Source organism: Tachyglossus aculeatus, chromosome 11, assembly GCF_015852505.1.
Source record: "Tachyglossus aculeatus isolate mTacAcu1 chromosome 11, mTacAcu1.pri, whole genome shotgun sequence".
NCBI lineage: Eukaryota > Metazoa > Chordata > Mammalia > Monotremata > Tachyglossidae > Tachyglossus > Tachyglossus aculeatus.
This window is the reverse complement of record NC_052076.1, coordinates 18891339-18918061: the sequence shown is the minus strand read 5'-3', so window position 1 is coordinate 18918061 and position 26723 is coordinate 18891339. Positions and strand designations below refer to the sequence as shown.

Here is a 26723-nt window from a genome sequence, read left to right as displayed (position 1 = left end):
TCCCGAGGGGCCAAGCCAAGGGCAAGGAAATGTTTCCCCCAGAGCAGAGTGTAATCACGAAGGACATCCCCTGGGAGGCTGGGCAGACCTGGGGTTCCTTGTCTCCTCCTACCGCCCTGGCTCTTCCAGCCCAGCCCCAGCCCCAGCCCGCCTCCACCCAACTCCAGGCCCCAACCCTGACCCCAAGCCGGCTCCAGCCTCAGCCCCAAGCCTCAGTTAAACTCCAGCCCCGGCCCCAACCCTAGCCCCAGCCCCAGCCCACTTCAATCAAACTCTAGGTCCCACCCCTGACCTCAACCAGACTCCAGCCTAACCCCAACCCCAAGTCCCCAGCTGAAATCCCAGCCCAGACCCAGCCTACTTCCAATGCTCTTCGGGCCCCAACCCTGACCCCAGTCTAGCCTGCCCCAAGCCCCAACCCCACTCTCAGCCCCAGGCTTCAGCCCCCAGTTTTCCCAAGCCTAGTCCTACCCACGCTCCAATCCCACCTGCCAGGCCCAGCTCTGCCCCAGCCTCCTACCCCAACTGGAGTTTGGGGGCAGAGATGGCGACCTGGGGCTTTTGGCTCAAGGGCCAGGGCGGAGCCCCAATTCTGTCTCAGGCTGGGGGAGGGTTGGTTGAAGTCTACATCACAGCTCCTTGAAGATATCAAGATGTCCCGTTGTCGACCCCCGGCCCACGTCCTTCCCCTGGCATGGAATGCCCTCCCTCCACACATCCGCCAAGCTAGCTCTCTTCCTCCCTTCAAAGTCCTACTGAGAGCTCACCTCCTCCAGGAGGCCTTCCCAGACTGAGCCCCCTTTTTCCTCTCCTCCTCCCCATCCCCCCCCGCCCTACCTCCTTCCCCTCCCCACAGCACCTATATATACATTTGTACAGATTTATTACTCTATTTAACCTGTACATATTTACTATTCTATTTATTTTGTTAATGATGTGCATTTAGCTTTAACTCTATTTGTTCTGACGATTCTGACACCTGTCTACATGTTTTGTTTTGTTGTCTGTCTCCCCCTTTTGACTGTGAGCCCGTTGTTGGGTAGGGACCGTCTCTATATGTTGCTGACTTGTACTTCCCTAGCGCTTAGTACAGTGCTCTGCACACAGTAAGCGCTCAATAAATACGATTGAATGAATGAATGAATATCAGCCAGGGACCGAGCTTTGCACCACATACTGTCGCATCGATGCGGTCAGTTGCCCGCCCACCCAGCCACCCTGCCACCTGCCCGCCCAGCCGCCCCCACCGCCTGGCTGTCTGCTCTTTGACCAGCGGGCACATTCCCCACTGAGCTCAGAAGGGAGGTAGATCTTCTTCAGCCCACATTAATGAGGACGTCAGGGTCAGGACGACAGTGGTGCCCGTGGGCCTGTGTGGCCTGTGTCTGACAAGAGCTTTCCTGGATCGGGAGCAGCTGCTCAGGGGACAGGCTGGGGAGGGGGGTCGATGGCTGGGAAGGCCCCCACCTTTTCCCCCTGCCTTTTGCTCCCTTCCCAGACTCTTCCCACCCTCTCCCTGTATCTGTAATTCATTTATTTATATTAATATCCGCCTCTCCCTCTAATAATAATAATAATAATAGTGATGGTATTTGTTAAGTGCTTACTATGTGCCAAGCACTGTTCTAAGCGCTGGGGTAGATACAGGGTAATCAGGTTGTCCCACATGGGACACAGTCTTAATCCCCATTTTACAGATGAGGTAACTGAGGCCCAGAGAAGTTAAGTGACTGGCCCAAAGTCACACAGCTGATAAGTGGTGGAGCTGGGATTAGAACCCAGGATCCCTGGCTCCCAAGCCCGTGCTCTTTCCACTAAACCACACTGTTTTTCTAGGCTGTAAGCTTGTTGTGAGCAGGGAATAAGTCTGTTTATTGTGATATTGTACTCTCCCAAGCACTCAGTACAGTGTTCTGCACACAGTAAGTGCTCAATAAATATGATTTGACTGACTGACCGACTCTCCCAGCTCTCCTCTCCTCCCTCTCCCATGTCCACAGCTCTAAACAACCTCCCGGGCCTCTCTCCACCACACGGCCACTGGTGCGTCCCCTGGGAGCCTGTTGCCTCCCAGCACGGCTCTCGGGGTTCAGCTCCCAGCGTGCCTGGCACATGCCAGCAGATCTCACCATGGGCCTCTCTCCACTAGATGACTGCAGTTCCAAGGTGCCTCCCTGGCTCTTAGACACTGGCAGGCCAAGAAAACCCTCTGGAAACCTGCCACCTTCTGCCCATGACTTCCAGGGCCCTCAGCATCTTCCTCCAGTGGTCCACCATGCTGCCCGCCCCCCGCCCCCTCCCAGGATCGCAGGACAGGGTCTCCTCCATGTCACCAAGGAACCTCCATCCCGGCCCACCTCCCACCACTCTGTCAGGACTGGGAAAACCTACAGTGGCCTGGTGCTGCCACCACAGAACCTCGGGAGGGCCGGGGCATCAGCTGCTGGAGCAGCTGCATTTGTGATTGTGAACTTGGAGCTGCGAGGAGCCTGAAATTCTGCTCCTCCTGCCACAGTGCCCTGATGACGTTTGCTTTGGTCTTTTTGTTGTCTTAATTTTAAGTTTCATCTCTCCTTTTGTGCCTGTCACCAATCGCCCTCCCCATTTTAATGTTCAGAGTGTGAGGCCCCCAAGAGACAGGAATTATATCTAAATCCCACCTGTGGATTCTTCCCCAGCACTTAGCAGTGCTCTCCCCAGCCCAGCCGCTAAGAACATACTCCACACTTCAGCTCTGATGTATTGGAAGCCACAGGGCCACAGGAGCCCCAGCTGCAACAGACAAACGCACAGTCAGAGCCAGGAGATTCCATAAAAAATGACTTTCAGAAGTACCCACAGAAACTGTCCATCCCCACCACCGGGCCACAGCCCGGCACTGCGCCTCCCGCCACTCCTGACTTGGCACGTTCCAAGAGGTGGATAGCCAGTTTCTCCAACGGTCCAGCCTGGGGCTCTGCTCCTGATTGCTTCTCCCGCTTCTGTGGGAGAGGCCGCGTTGGCTAGTGAAGCATGAGTTGCAGGGCTCAGCACTGACCCCGAGGACTCATCTAGCCAGGGGCAATGAACCCAAAAGAGTCCGAGGCAGTGAACCTGACCTCCCACCTGGACAGGGAAGCAGAGGGGCTGGGAGGGATGGAGGGGAGGGGTGGAGAGGAGCGGTGGGACAATCTGGGCTCTGGGAAGGTAGGCAGGGGCAGTCTGGGCTTGGGGTGGGAGGGTGGTCAGCAGCTCCAGCGGAAGGCTGGGTCTCTTTGGGCCTCAACTGTGCCCTTTGGACACCCCGGTGCCACGGAGCGGCACCTCCCAGAAAACAGTGGCCGTGAAACTAGTGGCAGTGAAACTTTGCGCAAGAGACGGAGTGGTAGGGAGGGGAGAGAAAGAGGACCAGCCTGGCCAGCAGAACCAGCGGGCCCGGGGCTGTCCCCAAACAACTCATCTGAAACTCACCCAACTTCTCCCCTAGGTGAATGGACATTTCATGCCAATCGTGAGAGCCCATAGGTCCCAACCTCAGCTGGATCAGGGCCAGAGGCCTGACTGGGGTCCTCCCCTGGCCTCCACCCCTGACATCCAATCCCGGCCTCCATCCCCAAACTCCACTCCACCCTGGCCTCCACCCCAACCTCCATCTCCACCGTCCACCCTGGCCTCTACCCCCGGCAGCCCTAGCGTGGTGCACTCACACTTCTAAGCCTGCGGTCTGGCCAGCGGGAAGGGACCCAGCCCCAACTGGGGCAGAGCAGGGAGAATGTCTGTCCCCAGAACTTCAGACGAGGGACTCCATGACCCCCAGATGACCCCTGCGCTTCCCCTGTCCCTCTGCCATGGTGGGGGCAGCGGGGATGGTGGCGGGCTCCTCCGGGCCCCCCCCCAGGCCCATACATCCTGCTCATGGTGTCGGCGATGAGTCCCTCAGTCTCGGGGGCCTCGGGGGTCCCGGCCCCGTCCTGCTGCTGCCGGTAGAGGTGGGAGGCCTGCTTGACAGTGCGCCTCAGCAGGTGCCGGCGGAAGGCCCGCTGGATCTTGGTGGCACACACCTCCTCGTGTTTGCGTCGCAGGGTGGTGGTGATGGGCTCGTAGGACACCTTGGATGGGTTGGCCGCCATGAACTTCTCCTCCATGGTCTGCTTCAGCGTGTCCATCTCTCCTGAGTCACCCAGCACCTCCTTGGTCAGGGCGAACAGGATGTCCAGGCAATGGATTTTGTCTCCAGGCACCATGGGCAGGTCCAGCGTGACTAGCTTGATCCGGTTGGGCTTGGCCAAGCGCAAAGGCTCCTGCAGCGTGTCCACGAAGTCAGAGAGGCGGTCGTAGGTGATGAACTGGGTGGCGTCGGGGTCGAACTTCTCCCAGGTCTCATAGAACATCTCGAAGTCGTCCTCGCTCAGTGGCTCGGTGCTCTCCTCCGTGGCCACGCTGAAGTTCTCCAGGATGATGGCGATGTACATGTTGACCACAATCAGGAAGGAGATGATGATGTAACTGCAGAAGAAGCAGATGCCCATGGAGGGGTTTCCACAATCACCCCGGACGGCACTGCCTGGGTGCTCCAGGGTGGGGTCACAATCCGGGGGGCCGCTGTTGAGCACGGGGTTCAGGAGCCCATCCCAGCCGGCCGACGTGGTGATCTGGAACAGGCAGATCATACTGTTGCCGAAGGTCTCGAAGTTGAAGATGTCGTCGATGCCGGACTCGTGCCGGACGTAGGCAAAGTTGGACATGCCGAAGATGGAGTAGATGAACATGACCAGGAAGAGCAGCAGACCGATGTTGAACAGGGCCGGCAGCGACATCATCAGGGCGAACAGCAATGTCCGGATGCCCTTAGCTCCACGGATCAGCCGTAGCACACGCCCGATCCTTGCCAGGCGGATCACCCGGAAGAGCGTGGGTGACACAAAGTACTTCTGGATCAGGTCCGAGAGGGCCAGGCCTGTGGGTAGAGGGATGGGGCTGGAAGGGTGGGCTTGGAGGAGGAATGGGCTTGGAGGAGGAATGGGCCTGGAGGGGGGATGGGCCCAATGGAGGATGGGCCTGGAGGGAGGATTGGACTGGAGGCATGCCAGGACTGTAGCAGGGATGGGCCTGTAGGGAGGATAGGACTGGAAGGGGGATGGGCCTGGACTGGAGAATGGATCTATAGGGGGCCTGGAGGTGTGGATGGGCCTGGAGAGGGGATCAGCCAGGATAGGGATGGGCCTGGAGAGGGGATGGGCTTGGAGAGGGGGACGGGCCTGGAGGAGGGGACAGGCCTGGAGGGAGGATGGGACTGGTGGAGGGATGGTGCTGGACTGGGCACAAGCTTGGAGAGAGGATGGATCAAGAGGTGGGAATAGGTCTGTGGTTGGGGACTGGGTTGGAGGGGGATAGACCTGGAGGGGGGATGGGTCTGAATAGGAGAATGGTCCTGGAGGGGTTATGAGACTAGTGTGGGGATGGGCCTGGAGTGGGGAAGGGCCTGGGGAGGGGATGGGCCTAGAGGTGGCGAATCCAGAAGGGAGGATGGTCCTGGAGGGGAGATGGGCCTGGAGGGGGGATGGACTTGGAGGGAGGATGAACCTGGAGGTGCGGACAGACCTGGAGGGGGGATGGACCAAGAAGGGGGATGGATCTGGAGGCAGGATGGGCCTGGAGGTGTGGACGAGCCTGGAGAGGGGACGGACCTGGAGGGAGGATGGGGCTGGAGAAGAGTTGGGCCTGGAGGAGAGATGGGCCAGGAGAGTGGGCCAGGAGATGGGCCTAGAGATGGGAATGGGACAGAAGGGTGGATGGGCCTGGAAGAGGGATGAGCCTGGAGGGGCCCAGGCCTGGAGGGATACTGGCCTGGATGGGAGGATGGGCCTGGATGGGGGATGAGTGTGGTGTGGGTATGGGCCAAGAGGAAGGGATGGGCCTGGAGGGGGAAAGGGCCTGGAGAGGGAATGGGCCTGAGAAGGAATGAGCCTGGAGGTGGCTGGGCTGGTGAGGGGATGGGACTGGAAGGGAGACAGACCTGGAGGGAGGGTGGGCCTGGGTTGGGGATGGGCCTGGAGAGGAATGGGCCTGGAGAGGAATGGGCCTGTAGGGGGTCTGGCCTGGAGGGGAGACAGGCCTGGAGGAAGGGTGGGCCTGGAGAAGGGATGGGCCTGGAGGGAGGTTGGATCTGGAGGTATGGATGGGTCTGGGGAGGGGACGGATCTGGGGAGGGGACCGGCCTGGAGGTGACCAGGTCAGGAAGTGGGGGGATGAGCCTTAAGGGGGTTGGACCTGTAAGGAAGATAGGCCTGGATGGGGAATGAGCCTGGAGGCGGGGATAGACCTGGAAGGGGGATTGGCCTGGAGGGGGGATGGGCCTGGAGGAGAGGATGGGCGGGGATGGGCCTGGAGGAGAGGATGGGCCTGAAGGGGGCATGGGCCTGGAGGGGGGACCAGCCTGGAGAGTAATGGGCCTGTAGGATGACGGGCCTCGGGGGAGGAGCGGCCTTGGAGGGAAGCTGGGCCTGAAGGTGTGGCTGGGCTTGAAGGGGGGATGGGCCTGGAGCAGGGAGGGGCCTGGAGAGAGGATGAGCCCGGAAGAAGCATGGGTCTGGAGAGGGGATGGCTCTCGTGGGAGGATGGGCCTGGATGGGGGATGGGCCTGGTGTGGGGATGGGCTTGGGTAGGAGGATGGGAGGATGGTTCTGGATGAGGTGATGGGCCTGGAGGTGGGCCAGGCCTGGAGACAGATGGACCTGGTGGACGGAAGGGCCTGGAGGGGGCACAGGTCTGAAGGGGGCATGGGCCTGGAGTGGACATGGGCCTGGAGGGGGCATGGGCCTGGAGCAGGGACAGGTCCGGAGTGGAGATGGGCCTGGAGCTGGAGATGGGCCTGGATGGGGAATGAGCTTGGAGAGGGGATGGGTCTGGAGGGGGAGACTCCTTGAGGTGGGGGAGAGGGGTCTTGAGCAGGGGATGAGCTTGTTATGGGGATGGGTCTGGAGGGAGGATGGGCTTGGATGGGAGGATGGGGCTGAATGGGGGGATGGGTCTAGAGCGGGACAGGCCTGGGGGGGGATGGACCTGAAGTGGCTCATCACCAAATCCTGTCTTCTCACAGTCTTCTAGACTGTGAGCCCACTGTTGGGTAGGGACCGTCTCTATATGTTGCCAACCTGTACTTCCCAAGCACTTAGTACAGTGCTCTGCACACAGTAAGCGCTCAATAAATACGATTGAATGAATGAATGAATGAATGAATGAAGTGGGAAATGGGCCTGGAGATTGGAGGTCCCCTAAGCTGCAGCCTCAGTATGGAAGGCAGCCAGATCCCTGACCTGCGGCCCCAGCCCAAGGGCAGACAGGGAGGGACGGGCCTGGAAGGAGGCCAGGGCCCCTGCGCTCTATGCCTGGCCCAGACTGGAGATGGGGATGAGGGGAGGAGGCCTGGGGTGGGTGGGGTCCTGCTGGCAGCCGTGGAGGCGGCTCCCACTCCGGGCACTTGAACTCGGGCCACCCCAGGACTTTTTTGGTTTATGGCACTTGTTAAGCCAATCCTCAAAGGGCTCCCCTTAGCACCCCACCTGCCCACCTATCCACTGGCCCATCTGGACCCCCGAAGGAGGCTCCAGCTGCCCTTCATCCAGCCCCCTGCAAGAGGAGCTCCCCCACGGACTGTCTCCGCCACTCACCCACAATTGACAGGATGACCACAACGAAGTCGAAGATGTTCCAGCCAATGGTAAAATAGTACTGCCGCAGTGCGAACATCTTGAGCACGCATTCCCCCGTGAAGATGATGATGAAGACCATGTTGACATTGTAGAGGATGTCGATTTTCAGCTGACTCTGGTCATCCGTCTCCACCATCATGGTGACCATGTTGAGGCAGATCAGCACCATGATTGTGATGTCAAACACCTGCTTGGTCACAAAGTCATACACCATCCCCTGAACCTTGTTCTATAGCCGGCAGATGTGGGTAAAGGGGATCAGGGGACAAACAGCAGTGGCAGGGGGGACAGAGAGAGGAAGGGGCCAAGGTGTTGCGGGGTGGGGGGGGGGGCAGCAGACAGGTACAGTGACAGAAAAGCACAGCACACACAGGTGGAAGAAAGAGAGAAAGTTTCTGGTCACCCAAGGGAAACGGACTACACACACTTGCCTCTACCACCCCCTCACATCTCTGAGGGGGGAGCAGTCTGTTTGTTTTGAGGGGAGGGGAGCAAAGATGTGGGGAAGGGAGAGGGGAGGGACAGGACGAGGAGGTAGGAGGGGGAAGATATGGTCTGGACCAATCTGACCTATAGGACAAAGCCAGGCCTGGGATTATCTGAGCTTTCTCTGAGCTCTGCACAGTTGGGGATTTCAGTGTTGGAGAGGGGGTCACTCCGTGTCCTGGGCCCCTCTGGGAGCCTCTGTGACACCTGGACCTCCTGGGTCTCTGTGGGATCAGGTCCACTCTGCGGGCCTCTCTGCAGCTTGGACTCTTCTGAAAAAGGAGTAAGGGTCTCTCAGTATTCTGGACCCTCAGCATCTCCATGTGGCCCAGCCTGCTCTGGGGATCTCTTTGCATCTGTAATTTATTTTAATTTCTGTCTCCCCCACTAGATTGTAAACACCATATGGGCAAGGAACGTGTATACCAACTCTGTTGAATTATACTCTCCAAGTGCTTAGCACAGTACTCTGAATGCAATAAAAGCTCAATAAATCTACATCTCCAACCCTGACCTCCCTCCTTCCCTGCAATTTCAGATTTCATCATTCATTCATTCATTCAATCCTATTTATTGAGCGCTTACTGTGTGCAGAGCACTGTATACTTGGGAAGTAGAAGTTAGCAACATATAGAGATGGTGTCTCCCCAACAACGGGCTCACAGTCTAGAAGGGGGAGACAGACAACTAAACATGTAGACATGTCTCCTGCCTTCAAGACACATCTACCTGGATGTCCTGCTGAGACCTCAAATTAAACTTGTCCAAAACTAAACTCCTTATCTTCCCACCCAAGCCCCATCCTTCCCCATAACTGTAGACACCACCACTATTCTCCCTGTCTCACAAGCCTGTAAACTTGGTATTATTCTTGACTAATCTCTCTAATTACACCCACATATTCAATCTGTTACCAAATCCTGTCAGTTCTACCTTCACAGCATGGCTAAAATCGGCCCTTTCCTCTCCTTCCAAACTGCTACCATGTTAATCCAAGCACTTATCCTATCCCACCTTGACTACTGTATTTGCCTCCTTGTGCACCTCCCAACCTCCTGCTTCTCCCCACTCCAGTCCATACTTCACTTTGCTGTATGGATCCTTTTTCAACAAAAATGTTCAGTCTAGGTCTTCCCATTCCTCCAGATCTTCCAAAGGCTGCCATCTACCTCTTCATCGAACTCCTTACCATTGGCTCTAAAGCAGTCCTTCAACTCTCCCCATACCACTCCACTTCACTGATGTATTACAGCTCAGCTCACACACTCCGCTCCTCTAGTGCCAGCTTACTCCCTGTGTCCTGATCTTTTCTATCTCACTGCCAACCCTTGTCCCATATCCTTCCCCTAGCCTGGAACTCCTTCCTTGTCCATATACGCCAGACCACCACTCTTTATACCATCAAAGCATTATTAAGGTCACTTCTCCAAGAGCCCTTCCCCGATTAAGCCCTCTTTTCCCTAACTCACTCTCCCTTCTGCATTGCCTATGTACTTGGACCTGTGACCTTTGGACATTTGATAATAATAATAAGAAGAATTGTGGTATTTGTTAAGTGCTTACTAAGTGCCAGGCACTATACTAAGCGCTGGGGTGGATACAAGTAAATTGGGTTGGACACAGTCCCTGTCCCACATGGGGCTCACAGTCTCAATTCCCATTTTACAGATAAGGTAACTGAGACACAGAGAAGTTAAGGGACTTGCCCAAGGTCACACAGTAGACAAGTGGTGGATCAGGATTAGAATCCATTACCTTCTGACTCCCAGGCCCACCCACAATCTCACAGCACTCGTACATATCTTTAAATTATATATGGCAAATTATGTATTTATCCATATCAACATCTTTCTCTCTAGGACTGTAAACTCATTATGGGCACGAAAAATGTCTGCTAATTCCTTTTTTTGTACTCTTCCCAGGGCTTAGTACAGTGCCCTATATATAATAAGTGCCTAATAAATACCACTGATTAATTTAAATAAATACCACTGGCTGACTGATTCTAGGGTCTCTGCAGGGACAGCCAGAGAGGGGAGGTCTGGGAAGGGGTGGGGCATTCCTGGGAGCTCTGCAGAGATAATAATGATGGTATTTGTTAAGCGCTTACTATATGCCAAGCACTGTTCTAAGAGATAGAGGGAGGCAGCTCCCATCACCTGGGGCATACCTGGGGCCGAGGAATAGGCTTCTGGGGCTTCTTGGAGCCGAGTTTCTTCATGGCATTGTAGTACTTCTTCTGCTCCTCCGTCATGAAGATGTCCTTCCCCCCAAAGTGTAGTAGCAGTGCCAGGTGAGCTGGGAACTCAGCTCCAGAACCCCCAACTCATGCCCTCCCCCCCCCCCCCCCCCCACTCCTTTTTAGCAACAAAACCCCTTGCAGTTAGCAGACACACACCTGCATGGCCTAAAACCCCAGCCTGTCTCCCAGCCTGATAGACAAACAGAGAAAGCTGGGGCCAGCCTCCCCCAGCCCAATGGATGCAGACAGAGCTGAATCCAGCCTCCTCCAGGCTGATGGACATACACACAGAGCTGGGTCCAGCCTCTCCCAGGCATTTGGACACATGGACAGAGCTGGGTCCAAAGGTAGGAGGGGGGAAGGTGATTGTCCAGGTCCCTAGAGCCATCAACCCTGACAGCACCACCCTGTGCTAGATCACTCCCCCCCGCCCCGCTCCCCCAAGAGAGCCCTTCTAACCTCAGGGCATGCATTACACCAGGGACATGTTATACTGGGTTGGGAGGGCGGCAAGGCGTGAAGGGCGGCAGGAGTATTATGGCTGGGGGGAAACTGAGTACTGGGGCCTTGTGTTTTATATAGGAGGGCTGTCACCAGGGGCAAAATATTCTCCGGGAGAGAAGTGTTACCAGAGGGAATCAGACAAACATGCACTGAGCGAGATGAGGTGTGCTGGCAGTCTCAGTTCTTGGCTGCCCCCTTTCTCCCTGTCCCCTCTCCCCATTTCCTTGCCCCTCCCACCCACTCCTGTCCTGAGAGACCCCAGCCTCAGAGCAAACCTAGCTCTGTCCAGTACCCTCCCCACTCCTCCACAGGAGCCAGGGATGGTGCTGCGTGACTTTGGGGAAGTCGCTTGATTGCTCTATGCTTCTGTTTCCTCATCTGAAAATTGGGGTTTCAATACCTGCTCTCTCTCCCCCTTTGACTGTGAGCCCCATTTGGGGGCAGAGGCTGTCTGACCTGATCATCTTGTATTAATCCCAGTGCTTAAGCACAGTGCTTGGCACATGAAAAGCACCTAAATACCACAGTTATCACTATGATCCTTGGTTAGGGGTCAGGGAGGAGACTTATCTTCTTCTTCTGCTGGTTGAAGTTGTCAATGATAACACCGATGAAGAGGTTGAGAGTGAAAAAGGCCCCAAAGATGATGAAGATGACGAAGTAGATGTACATGTAGAGGTTTATCTCATACTCAGGCTGTTCCTCGATCTGAGGCAGGGAGAGTATGCAGAGTGTGAAACTCCCCCTCCCACCACCACCTTCCAATCCTAACGCCCCCCCCCCCACGCCTCCCTGCCTCCCCCCCAGCACACACACACTGTTCCCTCCCTGCCCCGGGGTTGCCCAGGCCTGTTACTGGGGAAGGGTCAAGGGTCACAAAGGTCCAGGGCCGCTAGTCCATTCCTGCTCAATCCTTTGGGGTCCCAGATGCCAGCTCCATCCCCTGGGACCAGGGATGACCAATACCCTCTGGCTGGTGGCCAGGAGTTCCTGGCAACCAGGGAAGTCTGGGGAGCTGACTTGTAGGGCCCTGCTTCCGCCACTGCTGGCAGCTGGAGACCCCTCACCTCACGGGAGTCCACGGCCGCGTACATGATGTCCATCCAGCCTTTGAAGGTGGCCTATGGGTAGCCAGAGTGCAGGTTAGGGCGGGACCTCTGGGGGCTACAGCTCCCCTCCTCCACCATCCCCTGGCCGAGGCCCACCTTGCCAGGGTGCAGCCCCTCCCTGCCCAGAACGTCCTCCTTTTCTCTTGGCCCTCCCCGCCCAGAACATGGTTTCCCTCTCACTGGAGCTCCATGCTGAAGGACAACCCACCATTTCCCCAATGCCCTGCTCCTTCCTGCATCTTCAGACTCATCCGCTCAGGGGTCCCGCCCCGGCCCTGCCCCTTGGGTGACTTATTGACTCTAACTCTGGGAATAAGGGGCCAGGCAGGGGCAGGAGCCATGATCTGGGGGTCAAAAGTCAATGCCTAGAGCTGTTGGGTCGTCAAGGGGGAAGGAGAAGCTGTCTTTCACCTCTTTTGAACTCTACCACGTGCAAAGTCCTCTGCACACAGTAGGAGCAGGTCAGTAAATATCACTGATTGTTTAAGGGGAATTTTGCAGATGGTGAAAAGTCATTAGGGCTAATTTGAGGGAAGGGATATAGAGGATGGAGTTAGTGGTGCTGGATGCTCATGTTGGTTTACAGGGAAGAGTTAAGGTTGGAGAGGGAAGAGTGTGGGTGGGAGATGGTCTGGGTTACTGGGTCCTGGGTCACTGAGTCCTGGGTCACTGAGGGACAGACAGGGATGGAGATGGGAGAGATTGAGGATTCAATACCTGTTCTCCCTCCTATTTAGACTATGAGCCCCATGTGGGCCTGATTAACTTGTGCCCACCCAGCACTTAGGACAGTACTCAACATATAGCATGCACTTAACAAGTACCATAAAAGTAGAAAAAAGAGAGTTAGGGTGTGGGATGGTCCACCCCAACCATGATGACGGGTGTTCAGGGTGACAACCAGCCCACTGTTCCTCTGAGGGTCCTGCTGCCTCTGACCAGGAGAGTCCCAGGCTGGACTGCTGGGGACTGAGGGCTGGGGACGTGCTAAACGGGAGGCGGCCCAGCTGGGGCCCCCGCACTCACCACCTGCAGCAGGGACAGGTAGCCGAGGCCCACGTTGTCGAAGTTGACCTTGACATTGACCCAGCGCACCTCCCCGGTGGGCAGCAGCTGCATGCAGTCCGAGTAGTTGTTGACCACGCTGAGGGGCAGCACCTCGGAGGTGGTGGTGTTAATGCAGCGGTAGTACTTGCCGGCGAACAGGTTGACCCCCATGATGCTGAAGATGAGCCAGAAGATGAGGCAGACCAACAGCACGTTCATGATGGATGGGATGGCCCCCAGCAGCGCGTTCACCACCACCTGCAGCCCCGGGAGGTGGCCCCGAGGGCCCGGGGTCACAGGTCATGCACCTGGGGACCATCAGGGCTCCCACTCCACTCCCCTGTCTGTGACTTCTGGAAAGGTCGGGGGGCAGGAGCTGCGGGCAGGGGGCGGGGAAGGGAGTCCCCCACAACCTGCCTCTGTCTCATCTCTTCCCACAGATTCGGGCAGACCTGTTGCTGGGGCCGGGGTGGGCTGGCCACCTGGTCTATGGGGTGGGGGAATAATAACCACAATAATAACTGTGGTATTCGTTTAGCGCCGGGGACTGTACTAAGCACTGGGATGGATCCAAGCAAATCGGATCTGACACAGTTCGTGTCCCATGCAGAGTTCATGTTCTCAATCTATATTTTCTAGATGAGGTAACTGATGTCCAGAGAAATGAAGTGACTTGCCTAAGGTCACACAGCAGATGAGTGGTGGAACTGGGATTAGGGGGATTAGAACCCATGACCTTCCAACTCCCAGGCCCGTGGTCTATCATGCTGCATCATACTGCTTCTCCTATCTTTGCTCTCTGCTCCACGGAAGCTACGATAACTCTGTCTTCCCTTCCAGGGCCTCTGGCCCAACTCCCTGAGTCACAGCAACCCCATATTAGCAGTGGTGGTAGTGCTAGTGGTGGTGGTGGTAGTAGTAGTAGTAGCAGGCATAGTAGTAGTAACAGTATTTTTTAGTCCCTACAGGGTGCAATGTCCTCTACCTCCCATCCTCTAACTATGAGACTCCCTCGAGGCTCAGTTCTGGGTCCTCTTCTACTCCCTCCATCTACACCCACTCTTTTGGAGAACTCATTCGCTCTTATGGCTTCAACTACCATCTCTATGTGGATGATTCCAAAATCTACATCTCCAGACCTCATTTATCTCCTCATCTGCTGTCTCACATTTTCTCCCGCCTTCAGGACATCTCTAGCTGATTGTCCCGCCAACATCTCAAATGTAACATGTCCAAATTAGAACTCATCTTCCTTCTCAAACTCTGTTGTATTGTTCTCTCCCAACCACCTAGTACAGTGCTCTGCACACAGTAAGCACTCAATAAATATAATTTATTGATTCTTTGGTTTATTTAAAGCATTCAATCACCTTGACCCCTTCAGCCTTACCTCAGTGATTTCCTATTACAACCCAGCCTCCATACTTTGCTCCTCTAATGCCAACTTACTTATTGTACCACAATCTCATCTGTCTCGTTGCCAATCCCTAGCTCATGTCCTGCCTCTTGCCTGGAAGGCCTTCCCTCCCCATATCCAACAGACGATCACTCTCCCCACCTTCAAAGCCTTAATGAAGGCACATCTCCTTCAAGAGGCCTTCCCCGTCTAAACCCTCACTTCCTCTTTTCACACTCCCTTTTGTGTCATCCTTGCACTGGGATTTGCACCCTTTATTAACCCCTCCCTCAGCCCCAGAGCACTTATGTACATAGCCTTAATTTACGTATTTATAATAATGTCTGTCTTCCCCTCTTGACTGTAAGCTTATTGTAGGCAGGGAACCAATCTGTCTACCAATCTGCTTTTTTTGTTGTTGTTGCTGTTGTTTTGTTTTAGCGGTATTTGTTAAGTGCTTACTATGTTCAAGGAACTGTACTAAATGCCAGGGTAGATACAAGGTAATCCGGCTGGACACAATACATGTCCCACATGGGACTCACAGTCTTAATCCCCATTTTACAGATGAGGTAACCGAGAGACAGAGAAGTGAAGTGACTTGCCCAAGGTCACACAGTAGACAAGTGAACTGGGATTAGAACCCAGGTCCTTTTGACTCCCAGGCCTGTGCTCTATCCACTAGGCCATGCTGTTTTTCTCTCTATTTAATCTATTATATTGTACTCTGCCAAGCTCTTAGTACAGTGCTCTGGACACAGTAAGCACTCAATAAATATGATTTATTTACTTATTAATTGATCGATTACTAAGCACTTGGGATAGTCCAACAGCAAGAAGAGACACATGCCCTACCTACACTGTAATGGGGGACAGAGACATAAGAAACTTCCCAAGTGCTTCGTACAGTGCTCTGCACACAGTAAGCAGTCAGTAAATATGATTGAATGAATGAATGAATGAATAAGAAAATGTTCAGATGAAGTAATCAGAAAATCATCTCTAGCAGATGCAGGGTGGCCCAGTAAAAGGAATTTCAGCTGTGCTTGGGCATCTTGAGACCTGGGTTCTTAACCCAGCTCTACTATTTGCCTCCTATGTGACCTTGGAAAAACCATATAACTTCTCTATGCATCAGTTTCCTTAACTGTAAAATTTGGATTAAATATCTGTTCTCGATTAAATATCTGTTCTCGCTCCCCCTTAGACTGTTTGTGCCATGTGGGACACAGGCTGTGTCTAATCTGATGGTACTGTATTTATCCAGCGCTTAGTACAGTGCTTGGTGTCTACCTTCATCAGTCCTTGGGCATACATGTCAGATTTCCAAGTACCGAGATGCGTATTGTTTTCTCTGGTATCTGAAGGTTCAGTTTTTTTCGGCCGCTTCCAATTTCCATACCCTTACCCCACCACCTCTTGAGTCATTTCTGAAAACCTCATTCCAGATCCCTCTGCACTCTAATGATCTTTAAAAAACTGGTTGGATATCATCTTGAGGGTGACGATCAGTTGTTTGGGTTCGACAAGAATAAAAGACAAGGCAGAATTCAAAGATTTTGGCTCAGTGCCCTTAAGGGTTAAATACTAAAGTGGGAAACCCATCTCTTTTTCTGCATAAGTGGGGTATTTTCCACAGGGCTTCTTTCTCCCTCCCCCGAGATAGGCAGGCAGGTAGTCTGACTGCAGGTCCCCAAGCACAACAGGATGGTTTCTTTATTTATATTAATGCCTGTCTCTCACTCTAGATTGAAAGCTCGGTGTGGGCAGGGAATGTTTCTGTTTATTGATATATTTTACTTTCCTAAGCGCTTAATACAGTGCTCTACACATAGTAAGCGCTCAATAGGAATGATTAACTGACATGTATAATCAATTGTACAGTCAACTATTTATTCTGATTACTTTTTCTCTGCCTTCCCCTGTTAGAGCTGAAGCTGGGATCAGTGGAAGTGTCTCAGGCATTCTGTTACACTTTCCCAAGGGCTCAGTTCAGTGGATTGTCCCCTGTGGGCACTCAGAAAATACCATTTCCACTGCTCCTACTCCCCCCCCAGCCCCTGTCCCTTTCCCACAGTATGCCTGGCTCCAGCTCCCCCGTAGTACTCCCTTCTACCCAATTCTGTCCTCTCCCCTCGCCCGTGCCTTTCGCTGTGGGGAAGTCCCAGACTCCTGGGGTCATTGGAGCTGCACGAGCAGCTGCTGTTTCTCAGCGATTCTCTTTCTGTAGAAAGGAAGAGGCAGCATCCGCACATTACAACCACCTCCCCGCCAACACAGAGGCACCAGGAAGTGTGGCTTCAGGTGGCTGAAGGCTGGGGCCAGAATCCACCAGCTTGGTCCAAGCACACCTCTGCCCTTTGAGACCCTGTCCATGGGTGCCTGTCCCTCAGCTTGACCCAGGGACCCTGCCTCTGGGCTCCTATTCCTCAGCCTCACCTTCTGGGACCCTCCCCCTGGGAGTCTGTCCATCAGCCCCTGCCTCTGGGCCCTTTGCCCCCGGGACCCCTGTTCCTCAACCCCAGTTCCCGGGCCCCTCCTCCTGGGTCTCTGTCGCCCGGTCCCTGACCCTCGACCTCAACCCCCGGGACCCTACTCCTCAGTCCCGGCTCTTGGGACCTTGTCTTTGACCGGGCTTCTGAACTGCCTGACTAGTAGCCTATGACGGAGTATCTTTTTCAGAGAAGTGTCTGTGTGGGTGGGCTGTGTAGGGTGGGCAGGGGAGTGGGGAGCCTTCTGTGAGAACTTTTAATCAGGATCTAGGTTGCTTAGACTGAGGAGGAGATGGTATTAGTGTGTGTGTTCAGCGGGTGGGGGAAGCGTGTGGTATGTGAATGTGTGGAGTATGTGTGTGCATGAGTGTTTATGTGGTATGTGAGTGTGTGGGTGTGAGGGGTGTGTGAGCTTATGGTGTTTATGGGTGCACTTGTGATATGTGAGCACATAGAGTGAGAGGTCAGGGGGTGAGCATGTGGTATGTATGTGTGGGCCTGTGGTATGTGAGCGTGTTCCGTGTATGGGGAGAGTGATACATATGTACGGGCCCAATGTATGTAAGCATGTTAGGGTGTGTGTGTGTGTGTGTGTGTGTGTGTGTGTGTGTGTGTGTGTGTGTGTGTGTGTGTGTGTGTGTGTGTGTGTGTGTGTGTGAGAGAGAGAGAGAGCCTTTGATATGTGAATGTGTGGCATGTGGGTCGAGAGGAATGTGGATGTGTCTACCCTGTGTGGGAGGATAATACTGAGAAGGGCGCCAGCTAATGATTTAAGAAAAGTCCCTTTGGGGGATCTGAGGATGCCTCCGCTTCCTTCCCATCCCAAATCCACAGTCCAGGTACTTGGCATCTCCTGACCAGGTGACTGCATCAGCCTCCTCACTGACCTCTCTGCCTCTAGCTTCCGTTCCTCTTCACTCTCCACTCCATGCCAAGCACGTGCCTTCCAAAATGCCACCCAACCACCCATCTCTCCACCCCTTAAAATCTTCCAAATGCTCCCTACCACCTGCCACAGCAAGCAAAACTTTAGACCACTGGCTCCAAGGCTTCCTACTTACTCTCTCCATCTTCCTCTCTTCACCGGCTGCCCCTCCTGACCTCTCTTCTCTCAGATTCTCCCTCTTGACTCTCTGGTATTCAAACCCTTGCTTACGTCCTTCCTCCTGCACAGAATTCCCCCCTCCACTTGATTCTCAAAATCCCAAGCCCCAGTAACCCGGCGGCCCCCTCGGTACTTCCGTCTTTATTCAAACACTTCCTCAGCACTTAGGTACCATTTTATTTGGATATCCTTTGATCTACTCAATTACTGATCCCGTCCTTTCATCCTGATATGGGGGAATTCTTTGGAAATCATTTCTGCCTGACTGGATCCTCCTTGAGATTGGTAGTTCCTCAAGTAATAATAATAATAATCATGGTATTTTTAAGTGCTTACCTTGCACCAGGCACTGTTCTACATGCTGGGGTGAATACAAGCACATCAGATTGGACACAGTCAATGCCCCATATGCGGCTCACAGTCTTAATTCCAATTTTACAGATGAGGTAACTGAGACAAATAGAAGTGAAATAACTTGCCCAAGGTCACACAGCAGACAAGTGGATAGACAGTGATGTAGATGAAAGCAGGGTACTGGGAGTCCATTGGTGTTAAAGGAGTGAAGTATGCAGATTATAATGAAAGATTAGTGTGGTAGGGTAGAAGGGAGAGAGCTGACCGAGTGCCTTGAAACCAATGATAAGCAGTTTGTTTGATGTAGAAATGGAAGGGCCACAATTGGAAGTTTTCGAGGAGTAGGGAGACGTGGACTGAACACTTTTAAGAATAGCAATCCGGACAGTAGATTGAAGTAAGGACTGAAGTGGGGAAAGACAGGAAGCAGGGAGGTCAGAGAGGAGGCTGATCCAGTAGTCGAGGAAGGTTACGAAAAGTGCTTGGATCAGCACAGTAGCACTTTGGAAGGATGGGTTTTGGAAGGGTGGGTTTTAGCAAAGGTATAACCAATAGGATTTCGTGACAGACTATGTGGGTTGAATGAGGGAGATGAGTTGAGGATAATGGAAGGTTGCATGCTCATGAGAGAGGGAGGATTGTGTTGTTGTTTACAGTGATAGGAAAGCTGGGAGAGGAAGGATTGGGTAGGAAGATGAGGCCTTCTGTTTTAGACATGCTAAGTTTGAGGTGTCAGTGAAACGTCCAAGTAGAGATATCCTGAAGGCAGGAGGAAATGTGAGACATTAGATGAAGAATAGAAAAGGACTCGGAAATGAGCCTTGCGGGTCTCCCACAATTAGAGGGTGGGAGGCAAAGAAGGAGTCTGTGAAAGAGATTGAGAAGGGGCAGCCAGAGAGATAGGAAGAGAACCAGGAGAGGACACTCTGCCAGCGAAGCCAAGGTTAGATAAAGTTACCAGGAGAAGGGGGTGGTCCACAGTGCTTAAGGCAACTGATAGGTTGAGGAGGATTAGGATGAAGTAGAGGTCATTGGATTTGGCAAGGAGATTATTGGTGACATTAGAGAGGGCTGTTTATGTGGAGTGAAGGGGGCAGAAGTCAGATGGAGGGGGTTGAGGAGAAAATTGGAGGAGAGGAAGTGGAGGCCATGAGGGTAGACAACTCACTCAAGGAGTTTGGAGAGGATTGGTAAGAGGGAGATGGGGCCATAACCAGAGAGTTGTGGGGTCAAGGGAGGTTTTTTTTTTAAATGGGGGATATGTGGGCTTGTTTGAAAGCAGTGGGGAAGGAGCCTTTGGAATGTGAGCAGCTGAAGACGGAGGTCAGGGAAGTAAGAAGAGAGTAGGTGCAAAGGGATGGAGTCAGAAGTGCAGGTGGAAAGAGTAGAATTTGAAATTCATTAAGCACCTACAGCAATAAGAGCACTCTACAAAGTGTCTGGGAGAGGAAAATAGAGTTAGTAAACATGGTCCCTGCCCTCAAGGACAGGGCAAGGGAAAAACATCACAGAAATTTCATGTAGGAGGAAGTAATAGATCATAATAATAGGTACTCAAGTGCTTCCTCAGAAGGAGTGTGGTGTAATGGAAAAAGCATGGACCTGGGTTCTAATCCCATCATCGTCATCATCATCATCACCATCATCATCATCATCATCATCATCAGTGTTTATTTAGAACTTACTATGTGCAGAGCACTGTACTGAGTGCTTGAGAAAGTACAATACAGCAGAATTGGCAGACATATCCCCTGCCTACAATGAGCTTACAATTTAGGGGGGAGACGGCTATTAATATAAATAATTTATAATATAATATTTAAAAGTATGTGCATAAGTGCTGTGGGGTTGAAGGTGGGGTGAATATCAAGTGCCCCAAATTCACAGATCGAAGTACATAGATGATGCAGGAGAGAAAGGGAGCAGGGGAAAAGAGGGTTTAATCAAGGAAGGCTTCTTAAAGGAGATGTGAACTTAAAATAATGCTTTGAAAGTGGGGAGAGGGGTGGTCTGGAATATTTAGAGGGGGAGAGAGTTCCAGGCTAGGAGGAAGATGTGGGAAAGAAGTTGGTGGAGAGATAGACAAAATCAGGGCACGGTGAGCAAGCTGACACTAGAGGAGCAAAATGTGCGGGCTGGGCTGTAGTAGGAAATCAGTAAGGAAAGGTAGGAGGGGATGAGCTGATTGAGTGATTACCTGCTGTGTGACCTTGGACAAGTAACTTCACGTGCCTGTGCCTCAGATCCTTCATCTATGAAATGGGGATACAATACCTGTTCTCCCTCCTACTTAGGCTGTGAGCCCCATGTGGTACCTGATCTTGTATCTACCCCAGTTCTAGTACAGAGCTCGGCATATGGTAAATGCTTAACAAATAACACAACTATTGTTGTTAATTATTATTCTGGGGCTTGAGAGTCCCCAAGCACCCAATGGGAGGGCTGAAGTGGCCCTTGGGGGAAAAGAAGGTGGGGAGATGTTATATTAATCTGGAAAGGTCTCCTGGAGGAGAGGTGACTTCAGAAAGCCTAAGGGGAGAAGTTCAGTGGTCTGCCTGATGTGTGGGGAAAGGAGTTCCAGGCAAGGTGTGAGCAGTTCCAGTGTGAGCAAGAGGTCAGGAGAGAAGATAGAGCAGGTTAGCTTGAGAGGAAAAAAGAATGAGCTGAGATTTAGTCGGAGATAAGAGTGGATAAGTAGGAGGGAGAGAGCTAATTGGGTACCTTGAAGCCAGTGGTCAGAAGCTTCTGTTTGATGCGGTTAGGGGTGGGCAACCATTGGAGATTTCTGAGGAGTGGGGTGAAGTATGCAGACTGAAATTTTCACAAAATGATCCGGGCAGCAGAGTGAAGGATTGCCTGGAGAGGGGAGAGACTGGAGGCAGGGAAGTCAGCAAAGAGGCTGATGCAGTAGTCGAGATATGATAAGAAAAGCATCTGGACCAGTGTGGTGGCCATTTGGAAGGTGAGGAAAGGGTGGATTCTGGGAATGTTGTGGAGAGAGAACCAGTAGGGTTTTGTGACAAATTAAATACGGGAATTGGAAGAAAGAGAGCAGTCAAGGATAATGCTAAGATTGTAGACTTGAGGAGAAGGTTGGCACTGTCAACTGTGATGGGAGAATCAGGAGGAGAAGTTTAGGAAAGGAAGATGAGTTCAGGTTTGGATGTTTTGAACTTTAGGTAGGAATCCATGTTATGATGTCCTCGAGGAAGGAGGAGATGCGAGACTGCACAGAAGGAGAGAGGTCAGGGCTGGCCAGGCAGATTGGGATCATCTACAAAGAGGTGGTAGGTGAAGCCGTGAGGGAGGCCCCCAAGGGAGTGGGTGTAGATGGAGAATTGGAGGGGACCCAGAACTGAGCCTGGAGGGACTCCCACTGTTAAGGGGTGGGAAGCAGAGGAGCAGCCTGCGTAAGAGACTGAGAAGGAGCAGCCAGAGACATAGGAGGAGAAACAGGAGAGGACAGTGTCAGCGAAACCGAGGTTGGATAATATCTCCAATAGAAGGGGGAGATCTACAGTGTCGACAGCAATTGAAAGGGCGAGGAGGATTAGGACAGAGTACATTAGATTTGGCAAGTAGAGGTCATTGGTGACCTTGGAGAGAGTAGTCTCAGTGGAGTGAAGGGGGCAGAGACTGGACTGCAGAGGGTCAATCCCTCCTTTAAAGCCCCACTGAAGGTTCACCTCCTCCAAGAGGCCTTCCCAGACTAAGCCCCCCTTTTCCTCAGCTTCCCCCTCATCTGCGTCACTCCAACTCACTCCCTTTGCTCTACCCCCCTTTCCCCGACCTGAGGCACTTGTGTATAAATGTACATATCTATAAGTCTATTTATATTAATGCCTGTTTACTTGTTTTGATGTGTATATATCTATAATTCTATTGATTCATATTGATGCCTGTTTTGATGTCTGTCTCCTCCCTTCTAGACTGAAAATCCTGTGTGGGCAGGAACTGTCTCTCTTGCTAAATTGTACTTTCCAAGTACTTAGTACAGTGCTCACAGTAAGGGCTCAGTAAATATGATTGAATGAATGAATGAATTGAAGGAGCAGAAGTGGAGTAAGCAGCCATACACAATCCGTTAGGGGCATTTTAACACATTTATTCTCATCTTTTGTTGCAGCCAGTTGTATCTTTCTCTTTCCTCCCACGTGTAAATAATTTTATGTCTGGTTGTCTTTGTCCATAGCATCAATGTCCTCCCTGCTGAAAAAGCCTGTAACTTCAAGGTTATCCTTGATTTTTACAATAATCATACTGCTAAAATCTCACCCCCTTCCTCTCCAAACAGCTACCACCCTGCTCCAAGCTCTTCTAACAGCACTGCTAGACTATTGCATCAACCTCCTCACTGGTCTCCCTGCCTCCAGGTTCTTTCAACTCCAATCTATTGCATGATTGTCTTCCTGAAGCATTCCTTAGCCCATGCTTCTCCACTCCTCAAAAATTTTCAATGACCTCCCATTTCCCTCTGCACCACTACCTTCAAACCTCTCTACCAACACTCCCTATCTTATAAAGTAGTAGAAGTTAATTAATGAGCACCCACTGGGTGCGATGCACTGTACTAGGCGCTTGGGAAAACACAACAGAAGCATGAGACACAGTCCCTCAGCCACAGGGAGTTTCCACTCAAGTATTTCTAGAATACATATAATATCTCTATATGTAATATATTTCATATATATATATATATATTCATTCATTCATTCAATCGTATTTACTGAGCACATAGTGTTTGCAGAGCACTGTACTAAGAGCTTGGGAGAGTACAATATAACAATAAACAGACACATTCACTGCCCACAGCAGGCTTACAGTCTCAGAGAAGCAGTATGGCTCAGTGGAAAGAGCACAGGCTTGGGAGTCAGAGGTCATGGGTTCTAATCTCAGCTCCGCCGCTTGTCAGCTGTGTGACTTTGGGCAAGTCACTTAACTTCTCTGGGCCTCAGTTTCCTCATCTGTAAAATGGGGATTAAGACTGTGAGCCCCATGTGGGACAACCTGTTCACCTTGTATTTACCCCAACGCTTAGAACAGTGCTTTGCACGTAGTAGGCACTTAATAAATACCATCATTGTTATTATTATTATTATAAGGAGAGATAGACATTAATATAAATAAATAAAATACAGACATATGCCTAAATGCTGTGGGTCTGGAAGCGGGGCTGAATAAAGGGAATGAGTTAGGGTGACATAGAAGGGAGTGGGAGAAGAGGAAAGGAGGGCTTAATCAGGAAGATGTGCCTTCAATAAGGCTTTGAAGGGGGGAAGAGTAATTGTCTGAAAGGTTTGAGGCGGGAGGGTGTTCCAAGCACTTAGTACAGTGCTCTGCACACAGTAAGCGCTCAATAAATATGATTGAATGAATGAAAGTTCCAGGCCAGACACAGGATATGGGTGAGGGTCGGTGGTAAGATAGATGAGATTGAGGTACAGTGAGAAGGTTAGCATTAGAGGAGTGAAGTGAGCAGGCTGGGTTGTAGTAGAAGGGTAGCAAGGTGAGATAGAAAGCGGGGAGGTGATTGAGTGCTTTAAAGCCAAAGTTAAGGAGTTTCTGTTTGATTTGGAGGTGATATCATATATATATCCCTATATAAATATAGACTATTTATAATATAGTTAAAATCAGCCCTTTCCTCTCCATCCAAACTGTCGCTATGTTAATCCAAGCACTCATCCTATTCCAACTTGATTACTGCATCGGCCTCCTTGCTGACCTCTCTGCCTCCTATCTCTCCCCACTTCATTCCATACTTCACTCTGCTGCCTGGATCATTTTTCTAGAAAAACATTCCGTCCATGTTTCCCCAGTCCTCAAGAACCTCCAGTGGCTTCCCATCCACCTCCACATCAACAGAAACTTTTTATTATAGGCTTTAAAGCACTCAATCATCTTGTTCCCTCCTACCTCACTTTGCTGCTCTCCTACTACAACCTGGACCGCACGCTTCGCTCCTCCAATCCCAACCTACTCATTCTATCTCGATCTCATCTCTCACCCCTGACCCCTCACCCATAGTCTGCCTCTGACCTGGAACTCCCTCCATCTTCATAAATGAAATTATCACTCTCCAAAACTTCAAAACATTATTAAAAGCACATCTCCAAGAAGCCTTCCCCAACTAAGCCCTCACTTCCTCTTCCACTCCCTTCTACATCACCCCTGCACTTAGATTTGCACCCTTTATTCACCCCTCCCCTCAGCCTCACACACTTAAGTACATATCCGTTATTTATTTATTTACATCAATGTCTGTCAACCCCTCCAGACTGCGTTTGTTATTGGCAGAGAACATCTCTACCAACTCATATTCTACTCTCCCAAGCATTTAGTACTGTGCTCTGCACACGGTAAGTGCTCCATAAATATGATTGATTGATTGGTACATCAGGTTCAATCACCCACTAATATGAGCTCACCTTCAAATTGTACCTTGGTCCTGATTTTCTCACCTCGGTCATTACTAATTATTATTATGATTATTATATTTGTTAAGTGCTTACTCTGTACTGTCAAGCACTGTACAAAGCTCTGGGGCAGATTCAAGTTAATCAAGTGGGTCACAATCTCTGTCGCACGTGGAGCTCACACTCTAAGTAGGAGGGAGAGCAGGTTTTGAATCCTCATTTTACAACTGAGGAAACTGAAGCACAGAAAAATTAAGTGACCTGCCCAGTGTCATGCATCATATTGTAAGCTCCTTGTGGGCAGGGAACATGTCTACCAACTCTGTTTTATTGTACTCTCCCAAGTGCTTAATACATTGCTCAGTACACAGTAAGTGCTCAATAAATACAATCGATTGCTTGATTGATTAAGTGTGGTGGAGCCAGGAATAGAAACCAACTCCCAAACCCATGCTCCTTCCACTACATCATGCTACTTCCCAACCCTGAACTCCCTCCCTCTTGCCAAACCCACCAGATCTCAGCCCACCCCACCCCACTTTCAAATAGCGCCTTTTAAAAATTCCACCTCCTCCAGGAAGCCTTCCCAAATTCATTCCCAGTGCCCTAGTCACATCACCCTAACAGCCTTACTTAGCACCTGTGCATTTTATTTTATTCCCATCTTCAACACTTATGTCTAGGTGTATTTATATATTTGGATTTTCATTTGTCTATTCAATTACTAATCCTGTGATTTCACCCTGACATAGTTGAACTAATTCCTGTGAGATCTTCTTGCTTCCACTATCTGTAAATAATTTTGGTAACCTATCCCCACCCTCTGAACTGCACCTCTACCCCATACCTCCAAAATAAACTCCTGATCATTGGTTTTAAGCTCTCCTATCAGCTCTCTCCCCCACTACTTCTTCACTCTCTTCTTCCACTGCACTCCAGCTCAAACCTTCCTTTCCGCTCAAGCCAACATATTTACTGTGTTTGGCTGTTATTTTTCCTGCCCCTGACCTCTTATGTACGGCCCACTTCTATCACTCCCTCCGATCTCCACTGCTCAGCCAAGAGGTTACAGCTCTCCCCATCTTCAAAGCCCTTCTGAACTCAGGCATCTCCTACATCCCTGATGAATTTCTAATCTCCTCATTTTATATTGTCCCAGTTGCCCCTCGAACATTTCTGAGCTACCTCAGCCCTGCCTGGCTGGAGTATCCCCCTCCAACTCCACTGTTCCCTATGTGCCTATCTTGGTACTCTATCATTTCCTTCTATCGGTAATTGATTTTAGCGTTTGTCTCCACTGCTAAATTGTAAATTCCTTGAGGGGAGGGATCATGTCTATTAATTCTACGATACTCTCCCAAGCGCTTAGTACAGTGCTCTCTGCACATAGGTAGGTGGTCAATAATAATAATAATAATAATTATGGCATTTATTAAGCGCTTACTATGTGCAAAGCAAATTCATTTTGTCTCTCTCCTCCAATAGATTGTGAGCTTCTCGAGGGCAGGGAATGGGTGTCTTGCTTCAGTTTTACTCTCCCAAGTGCTTAGCACAGTGGTTCACATCCAGTAGGTTAAAATGATTGGTTGTTGTGGGATTCAGGGACTATTTAGTCAGCAGGAAGCCTCCCTGCAGACCAAGAATCCTAGGAGGGGAAACTCGGCACATGCAGATAAATTCCTAGGAGACTCAGGAATGAAAGTTAGAGAGAGATGGAGAGACTCACAAAAAGAAACAGAGAGACAGAGTTGTGTATGTCCTTGGTTGGGGACGTCTGGGTCTGTGAGTTATGAAGCCAGCAGCCCACGGCACCCCACTCCCGATCTCCTGACTTGTTCCTGAGAGCCTGTTGGCCTGCTAGGTGTCCGATCTGCTGTGGGC

General features: G+C 51.5%; 1 protein-coding gene across 1 annotated transcript in view; it reads right to left on the bottom strand.

Moving 5' to 3' along the window:
- Nucleotides 1-2842: 2842 nt before the first annotated feature.
- Nucleotides 2843-26723, bottom strand: part of SCN4A (sodium voltage-gated channel alpha subunit 4) — a 78073-nt gene continuing 54192 nt past the window's right edge. The window contains exons 21-26 of the mRNA XM_038754263.1: nt 13059-13337; nt 11991-12044; nt 11494-11631; nt 10348-10452; nt 7650-7920; nt 2843-4936 (exon numbers count right to left, since the gene is read on the bottom strand). Coding sequence (XP_038610191.1) covers nt 3669-4936; nt 7650-7920; nt 10348-10452; nt 11494-11631; nt 11991-12044; nt 13059-13337 — 2115 coding nt within the window. The 3' untranslated portion in view covers nt 2843-3668. The remainder of the gene's footprint in view (nt 4937-7649; nt 7921-10347; nt 10453-11493; nt 11632-11990; nt 12045-13058; nt 13338-26723) is intronic.